The sequence below is a fragment of the Drosophila guanche genome, unplaced genomic scaffold, assembly GCF_900245975.1.
Source record: "Drosophila guanche unplaced genomic scaffold, DGUA_6, whole genome shotgun sequence".
Classification (NCBI taxonomy): Eukaryota; Metazoa; Arthropoda; class Insecta; order Diptera; family Drosophilidae; genus Drosophila; species Drosophila guanche.
This window is the reverse complement of record NW_022995743.1, coordinates 6,447,528-6,463,325: the sequence shown is the minus strand read 5'-3', so window position 1 is coordinate 6,463,325 and position 15,798 is coordinate 6,447,528. Positions and strand designations below refer to the sequence as shown.

The window sequence follows — 15,798 nt, the reverse complement described above, 5'->3', positions numbered from 1 at the left end:
ACCCATCGATCTGGCGGCAGTCAATCAAAGCCCCCTGCCCTGACTGTCTAATAATAATATCAAAAAACATTTAGCACCCATTCACACCACACAGACACTGCCCTTGGCCCTGCCACATACATATTTACTCAAATGTACCTTTTTTTGCGCACATTTTTATGACAAGTAATCCGCTTTCACAGCAATTGATGTCAGGGAAAATCGTCACAAAATGAAAGTTAATACCCAACAACGCCACAATTGATTCCACCTGATGCGATATCCCATCATTATTATCGAGTTTGTCCTCTGCCAGTGTCCCCTTCCGCGACGTACTACGAGTATTATTGAACATTTTATTTGATGTTGAGTGAATAGTGATAAGGCTAATGAATGCATGCCTCATACTTGACTGGAATCGTGACTGGCTGGGACTGGGACTGGGACTGGGACTGGGTGCAGAGCTGGGCCCTGGCACTGGTACTCGGTAAAATATCATTATGATTCTATTTACATTTGGCTTTAATAAAAGTCAACCCAGCATGTCTTATCAAGCTGGCGATGACTGTTTGATTTCATATTAAATTAGTGTCATAAACGGAACAACTGTTGCGGTTCGCACGGGCACCAATCGGGATGCCGGGATGGGATGCGTTCGCGAGTTATCAATGAATTATTTACAATGCTGTATTAACAATTTGTTAAACAATTTTATGGTGTTATCGCGGCCAAATCCATATTACGTATACGATGCGTTCCATTGCGCCTCCAACTCTGTTTCTGATTCTGATTGGGCTGATGCCAGCTGTAATGTAATTTCCGATGTGCATTTCCGATGGCTGCTGATCCAAAAGAGCCACCAAATGTGCGTATTTTATTTATTTAACGCAGCAGTTTGCCGTGCATCATCCACTGCATTCAGTGCGTTGTCCACTGGACAGCGGCAGTGGCTGTGGCGAGGCAGTTCATTTCCGGTGCACACAACAAAAGTTGTTGCTGCAGCCGAACGCGGTTGCCATTGTTGCAGTTAATCCCATTGATTGTCGGGTTTTCGCGAATTTGCTTCAAGAATATTTTTACTCGAATTCTGGCCAATCTGATTACCTTTCTGAAACTCTTTAATTGCTACAATTTTCACAATGGCTGCTCAAAGTATGCCAAGGCAAAACACATTCCCAGAATCCCATCCCATTGAAATCATCATCTGTAGCTGCATCATGGCAACCACTCAGCTCCACCTCTTCTGCGAACAGCCAGCATTGTCCTGATTCTGCTCGCAGCGAAATTGGCTTCAATTATGCGACAGCATTATGAAATTACGAAAGTAAGTAGCTGCCGCTTCTGTTCGCTTTTCGCTTCAGCCAAATATAATTGCGGCAATTTGCAGTTGCAACTGGCAGTCGCTCGGCTAATAACGTTTATTAAAACCACAACAACATGCTGGCGGTTGCCTCCTGTCCCAGCCCCAGTCCTTAACGATGCAGTCGCGCATAAAGCACCGAAGATACCGGGTATATTTATACACCCTTTTTTAAGCTCTTAAATAATAATAAGAAACATGAAAGTAAACAAGATCTTTAAGAGCTGAATCTACTGCATCTTCGATGCATTGCTTCCCTCGAAATGATCATTGCTTCGGGTACTACACGAATAACATATACCCTTTCAGTTTACGTTTGCTGGGTGCCACAATAAGCCGATAAGAGTGGGATTTTTCAGAGACAGAGAGACGCAAAGGCAAAGAGGTGATTATACATGTGGAATCTCGTATGGCAACGTTGTGCAAATTATGCAAATCCTTGTGAAGCACATTAATGCGCACAATGACAATTAATCGCTGCAAATTAAAATGATGACAATGTGATGCATCTGCCTGGTAATATGTGGCGCCCACGCCCACGTCCACCCACGGACTCAGCCACTCAGGCCCACTCGTTGGGATTTTGGATTTGGCTTGGCAAATGAAATAACAGTTAAATGATGTAAATGATAATTATTTATGGCTAAACTGGTGGAGGCGGATAATTCTGATTGTGCTCTCCACCGAGGCGACCTACATCGCGCACAGCCTGCTCCATTCGTCGCTCCTCGTGCCAACCATCCGTGCCCGCTCCCAGTCGCTCAATAAACTTGGACGAACGGAATCCATTTTTCTGCGTAAGATATGGATAGTTTTGGTTACTGTAACGTGTAGGGATCCAAGGTAAACAAGTCTCACCTCGAAGTAAAGGGCCCGCGCGTTCTTTGCCGCGTTCGGATCGAAGTTCCATTCGGTCCTGTCGTGTGTGATGGGCTCACCGGCCACGTTGTTCTGCAGTGTCTCGGTGATTAAGCGGAGTATGAAACCCTCTGCGGGTTGGCTGAGCAGCAGCAGCACCAACAGCAAAGGAAACTGAAATGTCGATGTTAGAGTTGCGTTAGAAAATATAATAAATGTGTATTTTCGTGGGCACCTTTACACTAAACGCTACACAAATATTCATAGATTATTCCGCTTTTGAGGAGTAATCAATAAAAGCGATTGTATATTCATAGATTCCACAGTAATTTGATGCATTGATAACACAAAAATATTGCACAATTCTTTTCTATCTCTGTTTGTTTTCTTTCGGATATTGAAAAGAAACATAAACAGGGTCCAGTGTTACCAGTTCTCATTTGGTCGTGGATTGTGTCCCAAAAATATCCCATGAGCCACATGACACACACGTTGTCATTCACCATCAACGAATCTCAGTAACCCCTTCTACACAGCAACTTTTTCATGGCTTATTTATTCCACTTCAATCACATTTCAGTGCACTTACAGCTAACGCACAGACAAATCGCAGGTGTAACATTGTCTCGATGTGGTTGACGTTGAAGCGGTGGGGCCCGTGCGAGTCACTGGAGCATTGATCACTGAATACCACCGAAATCGTGGTGTTGCATAAAACTCAGCCAAGCGCCAACTCAAAAATTATTGAAAATAACCCGCAACTGGAAAAACAACTACAAAATATGGTAAAGCAAGGCAAGAAAACTTTGTGAAGCTTCAAAGCAAAGCAGAGAGTGAGAAACAGAAAACTAAACAGAAAGAGAGACAAAAACAGAAAAAGAGATAGAAAAGAGAAATAATGTTTCGGGTACAAATCATTTACAGATTTTGTAGTTGTTGTTGCTACTTAAATCCATGTGGATATCTTAAACGAAAGATGATCTCCGATCTGTGGCTTTTGGATACGACCTTCAGGTGGTGGCGATAAAGTACTTGGCTTTGCCATAATATGAGATTTGTTTACTACCCTTACAGAGGGTATTAAGATTTGGCACTGGACTTACAAGGAATAAAAACAGTTACAAAGGGTTAACAATCTCAAAACTAATAAATAAAAGTCGAAGCCTATAGGAAGATCTTCCATAAGAACCATCGAACTGCAAGGGTATCAGTAACTTCGGTCTTCCACGACAAACTTTTGGCTCGTTTTATTTTTTGGTTTCAAATTTTATGACCATCCAAATGGGTTTTCAAGGCAGACGGAACTAAGTGCGCGTACGAGTATTTGCTAAAGGTTAGTCACATCTGCCGCGAAACGGCTTTGGGCCTAGGCAACCACAGAAGCGTAAAGGCCTCAAGGAAAATGCAAATGCATGGCAAAGAAAGTGCACGATAGAAATGGCACAGTGGAATGGAAGAAAGGCGCAAAGAAGGAAGGCAGCAACAGGTTGGCCAATGTGGGCCTGGACTGCCTCTTTGTGGTTGCAGAAGTTACATAATGGTCCATCGTCATCTCGATCGGAGCCGGAGGCGGAGGCAGACAGTCGCTCCAAAACCACTTTTGGTCATTTGGCCTCAATTCCGTTTTTGCCCACTCGAACAGCTGTCTCTGTGAAGTTTACTCTCCCACTCCCTCTCTCTCTCTTTCTTTCTCTGGATTGGGACACTCTCTGCCATTTGGCGCTCTCTCTCTCTCTCTCTTTGCCGCTCGAGAGGGGCTACGTGAGCGGCTTCATGTCTACCTCCATTATTGTTTACACAGATTTCCGTCATCTTAAAAGCTTTCAGTTAGAGTCTCTGGCAGGACTTTCACTTTCCTTGAGAGCCAAGTCTTTAGATCGCAAGGAAAACGGATAAGTTCCAGTACCACAAAGAGAAAGAAGCTGAAATTTCTTTAAAAAAAGGTGAGGTATGCGTCTGTTACTGGCAGGCCTCACCTTACCCTTTACAAATACACCTTGGTGGAGCGCTGACTCTCTCTCTCTCTCTCTCTCTCTCTCTGTCCGCCAAGCTTTCTCTCTGGCGCTCTGCTTGGAGCTGCTGTGGGGCTCTGCACCGTCTGGCTGTGGGCCATGCAATTCATTCAAACGCGATCGCCGTCCAAACAACTCCGCTTTGGTTTCCGCTTTTGGGCCAACTGCTCTGGGACTACCGTTACAAAACCGAAGATTGTTAGATTCGAGGAAAAAAAAACCATGGCAAAGTTGAATGCTCTGCTGCTGGCCGTAAGTCTAGATCGTTTGATTTTCCCTCCAATGGGAACTACAACTATCGAGTATTGGCTTCTCCAATTAACACGGCCGGGCCAGACCGAAAGTCGCACGTTCTGGCTGACACAATTTCCGCTGCGCCTGCGCGAAAGTGGCACCCGAAAGAAAACCGCGTCGAAAATAGTGACTTGAATTTCCAATGAGCATTTCGTCTGACACATTTCGAAACTACGAGTATTCGTGTACATTTATGTGTGCCAATATTTTGGGCTGCCTTCCACTTAAAAGACCTTGAAAAGTCTGCCTGTGCTCTTGCGCTCTCTCTTGTTGCAGTGCTGCGGCGGGAGGTGGGGGTGGCGGCGTGGCTAGCTTGAAACCCAAACAAAATGTGTCATAATCTCGGGGCAACAACAAGTGCGCGGCCATGTTGTGGCTGCATTGCATAACCAGCGTCAATAACCGTTGCTTTGCTGTGTCTGTTGTTTGCTTTAACCGACGAAAACCCACTACGGGGAAGTCGCCAGCCAATTGTCTGTGCATTCGCTGCCGCTTTTATGTGCCGCCTGACACACTGAACTAATGAGCATCGCTGATTTAATGGAGATTGCAATATTTATGTCTTTTTTAGCTCTTTGTGTGCGTTGTGGCCCTCCTAGTGCACACATCGTATGCCACAGTTCAACCAAAGGCCCCAAACTTCCAGTACTTTGAAAGGTGAGTTGTGCCACAGTGATCCTTCCATAGATCCTAAATCTTATTTCCACAAATGCACTTTTCAGACCCAAATACCGTTATCCCTACTATGATGAACATGGACGGGGAAAACTGTTATACGGCTATGGAGGACCGGAACTGTATCAGTACAAGACCTACACGCCACTGGAGGGCATACACTGAGCCATTATTATTGACTATTTAAACTATAGCTGATAAATTTGATAACTTATGTAATTTTGCTTTATTCAATATAATGGATTGATTTTTTCGAAAATACAACGAAGCCGCGCTAAGTTATTTCTCGAACAAAAGATGGCGCTGCGTGCGTAAGTGCGGCCACACCTTTAGGTTCCCACATTTTGATGTACGGTGTTTGATTGTAACCTTATTTTAACCTTATTTGGTACAGAATGTAATAGGATGAATTCATAAAAACAAACTAAGCTTATGGAGAATTTAATAATATATCGGATAAAATAACAGTTTTAGCACTGAAAACCGTACTAGCTAGCAATATTAAACAGAAGATCCAAGACGAGTAAAATGATATGGCTTAGAATATATTTACGGTATATGTAAGTGTGAACTTATAATAGCTTTGGTACATTTCTGTGGGATTTCTGTGCTCATATTTGAAACGCAAAAACACGCACGGGATAGCGTCTGCCATTAGAGAATTTCCCTGACCGTTTAGACGCAGGAGAGAAATTCCCTGACCGTCAAATGAAAAATTAAAATACAAATTTGTAGAATATTAGGTCATGAAGTATACAATCCAGTACAAAAAAATTCTTGAAATAAGCCAAATTGACTCTTCAATCGGATTAAATCATTGTTTAAGTGTTAAAAGTCTTTGAAAGCTGGTAATATGAAATAGAACACCAACATCGAGGAATATGATTTAAGACTACGGTCTATTACGGTATATTTTTAAAATGAAATGGAATTTTTTGGTATATTTTTGAGGGTCTGACGGTATTTTTTTACAAATTCCAATGTCAGGCCACGTTTCAAATTTCACATAAAAATTCTAATCAATTTTCAAAAGCGGCTGCGTTCGGTTTATTTTTTCATTGTTTAAACAATCTGTACACTGTACAAAGGAACACGTGCTGTCCTTTGCACGCTCGCTTGCTCATATTCAGAGTTAGCGAGTGCTATTTTAAAGGACAAAGAGAAAACCAAACGACAAAATTACCAAAAGTGTTCAGCTAACCCGTGGCTTTTCACTTATTTTAAGTTGTCAAACATATGTAAATGATTTATGAAACTCCGAACCGCATGGCACTCGAAACATTAAACGATGGCCTGATCCGCATGAAGGCCATGGTTATGCACGCAGCGCCAAGATAATATAAGGCAGCATTTAATAATGTATTGGTTCCAAATGACTCAGGCCCCTGCATTTTGAGGTGTTCGCCACAACGTGACTGCATAAAATTGGGTTATGTAGAAGATTTTATTTTCTTTAATGATAGCCTTAAACTATTGCACACGTGGTGCACCTACTTAAGTGTCTGGGCCGATTCGAGCAGGCGCTTCAGCTCCTCGTTCTGGGACAGGGCCCGCTTGACAGCCATGAAGATCTGGGAGTCCATTGCCCGCGTCTGGTCATCGCTGAGGGACAGGGTGCTCACACGCTTGGCCAGCTCCGCTAGTTTAGGCTGTTGCTTCAGGAAGTGATCTAGGACCTGGGGGGAGATGTTCGCCATTTCAGCTAGATGCCGCAAATGTGGTGCCACAGGAGGAGATTGCATCTCAGCCTCTATGTGCTTGGGCGAGTTCAAGTGCGGCGCGCTGCTTGGCCTGAGTGCCGCCGTCGTGCTGGGCACTTCAGTTGGCCTCGCAGGAAGCCCCACAGGTCGCAGTGGAATGGGATAATGATAGGGCAGAGGCTGACGCACAAGAAGCGGACGCATACGGGCCACGCCTGGTGTCGACACAATCACGGGCTTGAACGACACGGCTGCAGGTATGGGCTTCCTCGTGGCTGGTGCTGCAGTCGTGGTGGTGTGCCACAGGCTGTACTGCTTCATAAAGTCGCCGAAGCGTTGGAGAAGGCTGCCTTGCATCTCGGGCGTTGTGGTGGTTGTGGTGGAGCTGCTCGATGTCTCCATCCTGGGCCGCTCATCAAAGTCTGCTTCGACATCTGCGTTGTCCATGGCGTTGTCATCATCGCCTGCGTCGTCATCATCATCTACACTGTCCGGCACATCTTCGGATAGCTCATAGTCCAGGGTCTCCAGGTACTCCTTCATCAGCGCTATTCCGCCTTCATTGGATGTCAGCGAGCGGATGTAGTCGATGGTTTCACTGTTGCTGCGCGTGCCAATCAACTGTCCAAGCTCACTTATACTCGGCAGCACCTTCAGGCCCAGCTTAGTTTGGGCGATCTCGACCAAGTCACTTGGGTACTCTGTGGGAACAGTTGGTGCAGGAGCAGCCGTTGTAGTCGACGTAGATTGGACCTGGCTGCCGGGCTTGATCAGCTTGTAGACGGGAAAATTGTAGTACAAAGCATTCTGCAGCTTGGAGTCCAGTCTCGTGGGCGTATTTCTTCCCACATCCACTATGACTGCACTGTCCTGGCCATAGAACTTTGGCATCAGGGCCACTCGTGCGCTGATGCACTGCAGCAGGGCCAGAGGCCAGAGGAAACGCGCCAGCAGACCAAACATTCTGCTCACTTCAAAGGTCAAAGGACAACTAACACAGATCAGCTCCGAAACCATTTCGAAGTCGACTTTGAACCATTAAAGCAGTCTTGTTCTTGTTTGCATTTCATGGAAGTCTCTTCAAGGGTTTCCACGAATTTAATCTACCTGCCGTGCCATAGAATCTCACATTTCCATTGAATTTCCCACCTACGCGACGCAAAGGAATCCCTTTTTCTTTTGTTACTCGCTCTACCTGAAATATTTACAAAAGAAATGGTTTTCCAGAGGGCTTGGCTTCGTTTCGTTTCGGGTTGGTGTGAGGAAATCAGAAAACGCGAAGGGAAAAAGGATGAAGTAAAGATGGTTGGCCGCAATCTTTCAACTAAAACATGTTTTTATTATCATAATTAAACCTTAAATTGGAACACTCGATGGCTACGCGTGGTACAAATCTGTAGCCATCGAGTCCAGTCATCGATCACTTAGCAGCTAAGAGGAATTATAAATTCGCAAGCGATCCTCATGGATTGTTGGATCATTTGTATTTACATGGGGTTTACGTACAGGAATTTTTGCAGGATAAAACAAATTGCAAACAATGGAGACTCCTATGGCGTAGACTTTGTATGTAAACGCTTCTTGCTGTGGGGGCGGGGACACAGAAAACATGGACATGGGTCGGGAGACTAGCAATCAACACTTCGACACACCCACAAGCGCTGGGCGTACGCATCGCTCGTGCAGTTTGTAGCCCAGTTTGGTGACCTCCACCACGGTGTTGGCCTCAACGGTCTTGTCCTCCTTCTGGAACAGAGCCTCGTGCAGATTGGGATCAAACTTCTGGTTGATTGGGTCCACAGCTTCCAGACCGTGACGCTTGAACACCTGCAGCAGCGAGGCGCGCGTCATTGTGAGACCCTCATAAAGACTCTTCAGATCAGTATTGTCCCCGAGCTGGAAATGAAGGCGCATGTTAGACTCGATTACTTTACGATGCCGGCAATGGCGGAAAACGTCGTACCTTGTCCTTGGGCACTGCCTTTATGGCGTGGCCGAGTGTGTCTGCGACCTCCAGCAAATCCTTGCAGAAGCTCTGGATGGCGAAAATCTTCGCATCGCTAATCTGCTTGTTTAGGCGCGTTCGCATGTTCTCGCCATCAGCCAGGGCTCGCATGTACTTGTCCTTGGACTCGGCCAGCTCTTTAGTAAGACGCTCAACCTCCTGGGTGGCTGCATTTTGTTCAGCACCAGCGGCAGCGGCCTCCTCCGGCTGCTTCTCGGTGCTGTAGAGGCGTCCATTGACTACGGCTGTGGTGGCCAGACGCAAAGTCCTATAGAACACGACAAAATTGCGATAAGATGTTATTGACGAGGAACGTGCGTTCATTACGTCACAAAAAAGAGGAAGCATCCGGCAAACTTACCTTGACTGGCGTGCACTGACCACGGCCCTGAATTGGCTCAAGCTGCGGCCAAAGACTAGCATGGATAAACCGGCTCTCGATGCCATTTTGAGTGTATTTTGTGTGTTATTTGCGTATTTCAATAAAACTTAAATTATTTCCAACCAGAACTAGTACGGTTGGAACCGGAACAGTCCGCCTGCTTTTTAAACTGACCAGCTGCTTTAAAGTAATAAATAACAAGGGCTCGCAGTGTGCTCACAGATGGCGCCAGTGTGCGAAGTATTCAAATTTTGAACCGTTTTAATTCATGCAAAGATTTTGTTGTGCGTTGCCTTCAGATATATATTATTAAGAGCCGCCACTCCTTGAGGAGTGCAGAGCAATTAATTTACGCATAGCTTATAAATCTTTCAGCATGGACCCGACTAGGAGGCCGCCAAAATATAGTTCGTTTGTAAAAGTTGCTCTAAATATGTAAATTGCCCCAGCTCCCGGCACACTCGGCTGTTGCCCGGAGCACTTAATGAATTCAAAGTACGAGTGGGGCGGGCTCAGCATCTTATTCAACTTCTACTCTCGAAAACGTACAAACATTATTACATATGCGCATGAATTGTATATATTTTGGAAAGCCAGGTATGAAAAGGCGTTTAGTTTCATTTCGGCAACGAATCACAGCAGTTGTCCGCACACTTGGTTCGCTCAGTGAGAACGGCTTGAGCTTGAAATGCGCGAGGAGGACCTGGAGCTTGCCCGCAAAATGGTGGCCAATTTAATTTCCCCATCAACGTCCGTGGAGGACGATGACGATGATGGGGCAGCAGCGGCGGCAACATCGCCTGGGAATTCACCGCAACCCTTGAGAAGACGAGTCCTAGACCTGAGTGAGAGGCGTAAACAGTTTCGGTGAGTGAGGCAGATCGTACACAATAAACACACAAAGTGCCTATAAATAAACATAAACACAAGAGAGATGCTAATACATTCTTTTGGGATAAAAATAAACAAAAACGTTTTCACGTGCCTCGCTAAATTTGCATATCCGCAGCTAATTTTAAATTTAGCTCTGCTCAGTTAGTCACTAAACTGAATGGGAGGTACTTCTGTGAATGGAAAGATTTCAAAAACATCTTGTGTACTGATATATGCATGGCGAATTACTTATTTCGCGTTTAAAAAGTGCGCCTTTTCCACTCGTGATCCAACACTGAGTAAACACGACTCGTTCTAAACTTGTTTTATTAACAATCCAAAGGAGAAATAAGTCCTTAAGCCTAATTAGTTTGTAGGAAATATATTCTTCAATAGGACAAAATTGTACGTCAAGAGGTAAATGCCCTAGCTAGCTATTAATATTAAAAAGAATATCAAAATCGAGGAATATGATTTCCGATCATGGACCCACATCGATATTCTTCGGTATGTTTTCAAATGTAAGGAATTTTTCGGTATATTTCTGAGCGTCTGTCGGTATATTTTACAAATAAATTGTTGTGACGTATTTACCTGTTGTCCTTAGTTTTTGATACAAATTTCGCACCATGAAAGCTCCCTTGCATTGTTAAGGGAGCTTGAAAGCTCTTTTGCTTTGCGAAGGGATAATGAACTAAATAAAAAATAAAAATAAATTAATATTTGACTATAGACAATGTATGGTTTATGGTATTTATTTATTTTCAATTAATACAAAATTGATACAATATAACTTTGGGCAGGTCGTTCACAAACAGATTGACAGACAGACAAACGGTTCGACAGATATGGAAACATGAAAAACCAGCTCACTAGAATATGGCCATTAATTGAGAGACCGATACCCTAGCTATATTAGCCAGTTAAGACGTCAGAAACACCAACATATAAGAAAAATATTTCAAAAGCAAAACCTTAGATGCCCTCATCAACAATATTAACAGCAACTACGAACATACCCTTTTCAATAATATATCGACCATGCGGATTCATCGCAAAACCATACCAAAACAACAACAAACAACAATCAATTGCCATTTAAGTGTTTAAATTTTTAAAACAATTGCCGACAACGAGTGTGACATCTGCTCAGCGAGCTCCAATGTTGCCCTAAACTTCTCTCGATTTGTGTGCAGCCAAAGAAGATGTCGGCCACAGAAGCTACGGGGGACAGCCCGAAGCAGACACTTCCATGCCCCATTCCAGACGTTGATGGGGAGGGCGAGGCTCATCTGTTGCATGCCACAGAACTGGGCTCAGCGACGCCGGAGGCGGCTTCTTCGGCGCCCGGCCTGGGTGGTGGGCATGGGCATATGACCAGCAGCTGGTGGTGGTAAGGTCTTATCATCTGCCTACAATTTGCATGCATCTCCGCACGAATCTTATCTAAGTTGAATGCGCTGTCTTGAACCAACCGAGGCTACTTCCTTAATGGATTTGTTGATTCAATTTCCATTTAAATTGGACATTTTTTCTGTGGTTATAGATTTGATTTGATATTTATAGACATTGTTTAATTAAGTGCGCTCTAAATTTGGCAATTGATTCGTATGGCAGCGTCTGGTCTGCGTTATCAATTTATTAATTGTTGACCAAGGACGCCTCCACGCATGTGCACAGACACACGCACTCGCACACACACACACTGACCTGCCATCAGCTGTTTCGAGTGTCGCCCTGGCATGGCATTTCATGCGACAAACAAACCAAACGAAACCAAAACCCTATGCAGCAGTTTTTCAGTTGTCGCTCGACAACACGATCGATCGCCTGGTTTTGCCTTCTGCTCTGGTGGCTTTTGCGTCAATTTTTCCGGCCAGCTGTGTGAAGTAATCAAGTCAAGAGAAAACTGTCACCGTGACAGAGAAAAACAGAAGAGCAAGCAAGCGAATACCTTTTCGAATCATCGCCCAAATTCATTTCTGATTACCCGTTTTTCCAACGCGGATAAAACACTTTCTCTTTTGCCGTTTTACATTACACATTACCTCCTACTCCTCCTTCGTGGTGTATCTACAAATGGTGACACACTTCAGGGCAAACAATATTTCGGTGTCTCATCATTCACAGACCACTCGTGAATGTGAATACTTGTGTTTGGCTGTGTGGGCGTGATACAACGAGTTCCATTTTGAAAACAAATGTAACCTTGGGCCCTTTAAAAGAACTCCAGGCGGTCTGACTGCATTCCAAAATACTCGAAACCAAAAAAAAGGCAGCCGAAAATAATCACAGCTATGGCCTGTCTCTCGGACATTGATTTGGCCACCCTCCATGAGCATCGGCTTGAGCAGCGCTGGCACTACGGCCTGGCGAATCATTCGAACTACCATCACGATCATCACTATCACCAGGATGGGTTCAGTGCCATGACGCGACTCTGCCTGGAGCGTAGTCTGCATAAGCAAAACACGGACTCCAGGAAAATCCACAGAGATTTGAATGGCAATAGCCTGAATGCATTTGAATCGTCTGAAGGCGGCGCTGATAAATCTGATCTGGGCAACAACTGCTTTGCGTCAGGTATGCAACGACGACGCTCCGGCACATGGCCGTAAGTCCAACCACACATTTCCTAGGCGATAAGAGTAAGCGATTGTGTAAAGAGTGGATCGACATCATAAATTAGAATACGTAAAATCAGTTCTCGGGTAGCAGATGCAATTTGCAGATGCTGAATTGTTGAATTTGATTCCGGCTTATCATAAATTTGGCATGTTCTTGTTTATATTCTACCATGAAAGCTCAACAGCTGACAATCGTTATCCGCTTTCTTAACATTGCACCAGAAAGCACTCTCTTTCAGCACTCTCATTCTCTTGCTCTTCTCTTAGTCTGCCTTCTTTACTATCACCATTTGCATTCAAGTCCATTTACCGTTGTAGGAGACTATCAAATTGTCTTGTAAAAGCATAGGGAACAAGTGAAAAAGTTAAACTATTTTAAACGCACAATATTACACACATTAAATCATGTTTCCAATGAGAGCCGATCAGTCTAATCATTCAGGGCCATTTTTTCCCCAGCATAGCTCTTTGAGCATTGAGGAGTTTAATAATTTGGGCTGGGGGCAAGTCAGTGACTGCAACAACAACTGCATTCGGGAAGATTCAAGGGAAAATGTGCAAAGAGCTCAGGAGGCAAATCCAAGGGAAAAGGTGCTAAGAACGCATCGCATTCTTAGGTCTGGACTTTGTTTTATGTCCAATTATATGACTAACAGGAAATGATAATTACTTTCCTCTTACCATTCCAGGCGAACACGCAGCTTGAATGCCCCTTCGCCCTTCCAGCAGTTCGGACCATGTGGGCGAATCATGAAAAACTCCGCCATGGTGATGCAGATCCAGGATCCGGCCAGCCAGCGACTCACCTGGTACAAGCCACCGCTCACAGTGCTGGTGATTAAGAAGGTCAGCGATGCCTCGGTGCTGGCGCCGTTCGTCCAGCTGGTGGACTGGCTGCTGCAGGAGAAGAACATGGTCGTGTGGGTGGAGTCGGCGGTGCTAGAAGATGTCCACCTCAATGAGGAAGTCAAGTTCAAGGCTATTAGGGAAAAGTTGGTCACTTTCAAGTGAGTCTGCAATGAGTATGCATCAATATAAAACCATTCTAATTTCGATTCTCTAACCGATAGGGATGGGCGCGATGACCTGACCGATCGAATCGACTTTATTGTCTGCCTCGGAGGGGACGGCACCTTGCTGTACGCCTCGCAGCTGTTTCAGCAGTCGGTGCCGCCCGTGATGGCATTCCACTTGGGCTCACTCGGCTTTCTCACACCCTTCAGATTTGACAATTTTGAAGAGCAGCTCACCAGCGTCCTGGAGGGTCACGCTGCTCTGACACTGCGCAGTCGCCTGCGCTGCGTGACGCATCGCAAGGGTGAAAAGAGGCAGGAGGCCAAAGTGGACGCCAACGCCGATGCAAGACCTGCAGCCAACAGCATCCTCGTGCTGAACGAGGTGGTCATTGATCGCGGTCCGTCGCCATATCTCAGCAATATTGATTTGTTCCTCGATGGCAAGTACATAACCTCCGTTCAGGGCGATGGCCTGATTGTGTCAACTCCGACTGGGAGCACGGCTTATGCGGCAGCAGCTGGTGCCTCCATGATCCATCCCTCCGTGCCAGCCATTATGGTGACTCCCATTTGCCCGCACTCGCTGAGCTTCCGGCCCATTGTGGTGCCTGCGGGAGTGGAACTGAAGGTGAGTAAAGTGTTACAGTTCCATTGAACTAATTCTATGGGATCGACCATATCCCTTAGGTCTCTGTTTCGCCTGAAAGTCGCAACACTTCGTGGGTCAGCTTTGACGGACGCAACCGTCAGGAGCTGTTTCATGGCGACAGCCTGCGTGTGACCACCTCCATTTATCCTGTTCCATGTATATGCGCTCAGGATCAGATATCCGATTGGTTTGCGTCCCTAGCCGACGGCCTCCATTGGAATGTGCGCAAGCGCCAGAAGTGCCTCGACGAGCTGTCAGATCTGACGGCATCCGGCTCCGAGGACACTCTGGACGAGATGGAAAACTTAAAATTGTATGATATTTAGTACGTAAGTCTGCGCTGGCTAAGCACCACGGCATGCTTTTAGTTTTAGTCGAGCCTTTGCAATCGCTTCAATGTAATTCGAATATATGTAAAGTCATTTCATAGTCTGTAATATCGTAGAATTTGCATATTTGCCAATTATACTCGTACACGCAACATGGTGAACCATTCATTTGGCCAACTTTGCTCAAAGGTACACACATATATTAGAGATGTACGTGCACTGCTGTTCGTTTGGAAGATGAACACAAATATTTTGCCAAGATTTTATAGAGTGGCATGTAGAAATAATGTCCAATTTAATTGTTATAGAAACACACCCGCAACGAACGTTGCCTTGCCTTGTTCCAATCAACTAATGTATTAGTAAATTGTGTAGTTTAGCTTTATACTCGATAGATATATTTCGTATATAGACTCGTTTTGTGACTGTCTCGCGTGTCTGGGGTCTGGCCACTTGTTGCATCTTGCTCACCTCGTGTCTGTCTCTGTGGCTGCCGGCTGTGCCGTGCCTTGCTTTAGTTGCCTGGCACCACTGATACGCACTTGGGGCTGTCAAAAAAATTTGTTTGCGCTTATTTGCATAGAAAATGTGAATTGAAAGTGAAGCCTCCGTCGCGTAAGTAAGACTGTTAGCCAGACGCGCCCTCAGGCCGTACAAGCTATGCATTACACGGCAAAGATTTTTTGCTCCATTGTTCGTGTTGTGCGATGTGTTGTGTTCGATGTGTTTTTGCCTTTTTTGTGAGCTGAATTCAAGGTGTGCGAATAGGTCGGCGTGTGCGTGAGGCAGGTGTGTGGTGCGTGCTTATCTAGTCATATGAGATTCACGAAATCTCGCAATAGTCGACTCTGAGCGTTTCCAGCGTACGGTTGTGAGTTAGTTCTGCAGTGAGAATTGTGTAAAATGAATCAAGAAGATATGCAGCGAGCCCGCAAAATGGCCAACGTGGAGGCAACCCAGCCGCTAGGCTCCCCTACGCCGTTGAGAAGGACGCTGGCGGCTAATTTGCTGGATAAACGTACACAGTTCCGGTAAGAAA

At 45.2% G+C, this 15,798-nt stretch overlaps 5 protein-coding genes across 8 annotated transcripts; 2 read left to right on the top strand and 3 right to left on the bottom strand.

Moving 5' to 3' along the window:
• Positions 1–1,957: 1,957 nt before the first annotated feature.
• On the bottom strand, positions 1,958–2,967 carry LOC117583330. Its single transcript, XM_034271594.1, has 3 exons — positions 2,787–2,967; positions 2,198–2,371; positions 1,958–2,132 (listed from the first exon to the last, which is right to left on the bottom strand). Exons 1-3 carry the CDS (start codon positions 2,817–2,819, stop codon positions 1,983–1,985), a joined length of 357 nt encoding a protein of 118 aa, XP_034127485.1. The 5' UTR covers positions 2,820–2,967; the 3' UTR covers positions 1,958–1,982.
• A 1,344-nt stretch (positions 2,968–4,311) lies between these two features.
• On the top strand, positions 4,312–5,456 carry LOC117584346. The gene is made up of 3 exons (XM_034273182.1): positions 4,312–4,461; positions 5,075–5,160; positions 5,226–5,456. Exons 1-3 carry the CDS (start codon positions 4,432–4,434, stop codon positions 5,341–5,343), a joined length of 234 nt encoding a protein of 77 aa, XP_034129073.1. The 5' UTR covers positions 4,312–4,431; the 3' UTR covers positions 5,344–5,456.
• Positions 5,457–6,603: 1,147 nt separating this feature from the next.
• LOC117582195 lies at positions 6,604–7,883 on the bottom strand. The gene has a single exon (XM_034269803.1). It carries the CDS (start codon positions 7,839–7,841, stop codon positions 6,669–6,671), a length of 1,173 nt encoding a protein of 390 aa, XP_034125694.1. The 5' UTR covers positions 7,842–7,883; the 3' UTR covers positions 6,604–6,668.
• A 311-nt stretch (positions 7,884–8,194) lies between these two features.
• Positions 8,195–9,418, bottom strand: LOC117591865 (grpE protein homolog, mitochondrial). Its single transcript, XM_034285233.1, has 3 exons — positions 9,245–9,418; positions 8,842–9,151; positions 8,195–8,774 (listed from the first exon to the last, which is right to left on the bottom strand). The coding sequence occupies exons 1-3, from the start codon at positions 9,328–9,330 to the stop codon at positions 8,514–8,516; spliced, it is 657 nt and encodes a 218-aa protein (XP_034141124.1). The 5' UTR covers positions 9,331–9,418; the 3' UTR covers positions 8,195–8,513.
• Positions 9,419–9,938: 520 nt separating this feature from the next.
• On the top strand, positions 9,939–14,911 carry LOC117582081 (NAD kinase-like). 4 transcript variants are annotated; one of them, XM_034269918.1, is made up of 4 exons: positions 9,939–10,132; positions 13,455–13,772; positions 13,836–14,409; positions 14,469–14,911. In XM_034269918.1, exons 1-4 carry the CDS (start codon positions 9,954–9,956, stop codon positions 14,754–14,756), a joined length of 1,359 nt encoding a protein of 452 aa, XP_034125809.1. In that variant the 5' UTR covers positions 9,939–9,953; the 3' UTR covers positions 14,757–14,911. The 4 variants fall into 4 exon arrangements, with proteins under 4 accessions (XP_034125809.1, XP_034125727.1, XP_034125571.1 ...); XM_034269836.1 differs by lacking the exon at positions 9,939–10,132 and adding an exon at positions 11,225–11,531; XM_034269680.1 differs by lacking the exon at positions 9,939–10,132 and adding an exon at positions 11,958–12,752.
• The last annotated feature ends 887 nt before the right edge of the window (positions 14,912–15,798 follow it).

Bases quoted from the DNA above. Each gene is read 5' to 3' on its own strand.
- LOC117591865 (XM_034285233.1), bottom strand. From the start codon at position 9,330: ATGGCATCGAGAGCCGGTTTATCCATGCTAGTCTTTGGCCGCAGCTTG. The intron at 9,152-9,244 runs GTAAGTTTGCCG...CGTGTTCTATAG, and splicing joins GTCAGTGCACGCCAGTCAAG to GACTTTGCGTCTGGCCACCA. The intron at 8,775-8,841 runs GTACGACGTTTT...CTTCATTTCCAG, and splicing joins AGGCAGTGCCCAAGGACAAG to CTCGGGGACAATACTGATCT.
- LOC117582081 (XM_034269680.1), top strand. From the start codon at position 12,436: ATGGCCTGTCTCTCGGACATTGATTTGGCCACCCTCCATGAGCATCGG. The intron at 12,753-13,454 runs GTAAGTCCAACC...TTACCATTCCAG, and splicing joins CGACGCTCCGGCACATGGCC to GCGAACACGCAGCTTGAATG. The intron at 14,410-14,468 runs GTGAGTAAAGTG...CATATCCCTTAG, and splicing joins CTGCGGGAGTGGAACTGAAG to GTCTCTGTTTCGCCTGAAAG.
- LOC117582195 (XM_034269803.1), bottom strand. From the start codon at position 7,841: ATGTTTGGTCTGCTGGCGCGTTTCCTCTGGCCTCTGGCCCTGCTGCAG.
- LOC117583330 (XM_034271594.1), bottom strand. From the start codon at position 2,819: ATGTTACACCTGCGATTTGTCTGTGCGTTAGCT. The intron at 2,372-2,786 runs GTAAGTGCACTG...TCGACATTTCAG, and splicing joins GATTTGTCTGTGCGTTAGCT to TTTCCTTTGCTGTTGGTGCT. The intron at 2,133-2,197 runs GTGAGACTTGTT...TATCTTACGCAG, and splicing joins CGCGGGCCCTTTACTTCGAG to AAAAATGGATTCCGTTCGTC.
- LOC117584346 (XM_034273182.1), top strand. From the start codon at position 4,432: ATGGCAAAGTTGAATGCTCTGCTGCTGGCC. The intron at 4,462-5,074 runs GTAAGTCTAGAT...TGTCTTTTTTAG, and splicing joins TGAATGCTCTGCTGCTGGCC to CTCTTTGTGTGCGTTGTGGC. The intron at 5,161-5,225 runs GTGAGTTGTGCC...TGCACTTTTCAG, and splicing joins AACTTCCAGTACTTTGAAAG to ACCCAAATACCGTTATCCCT.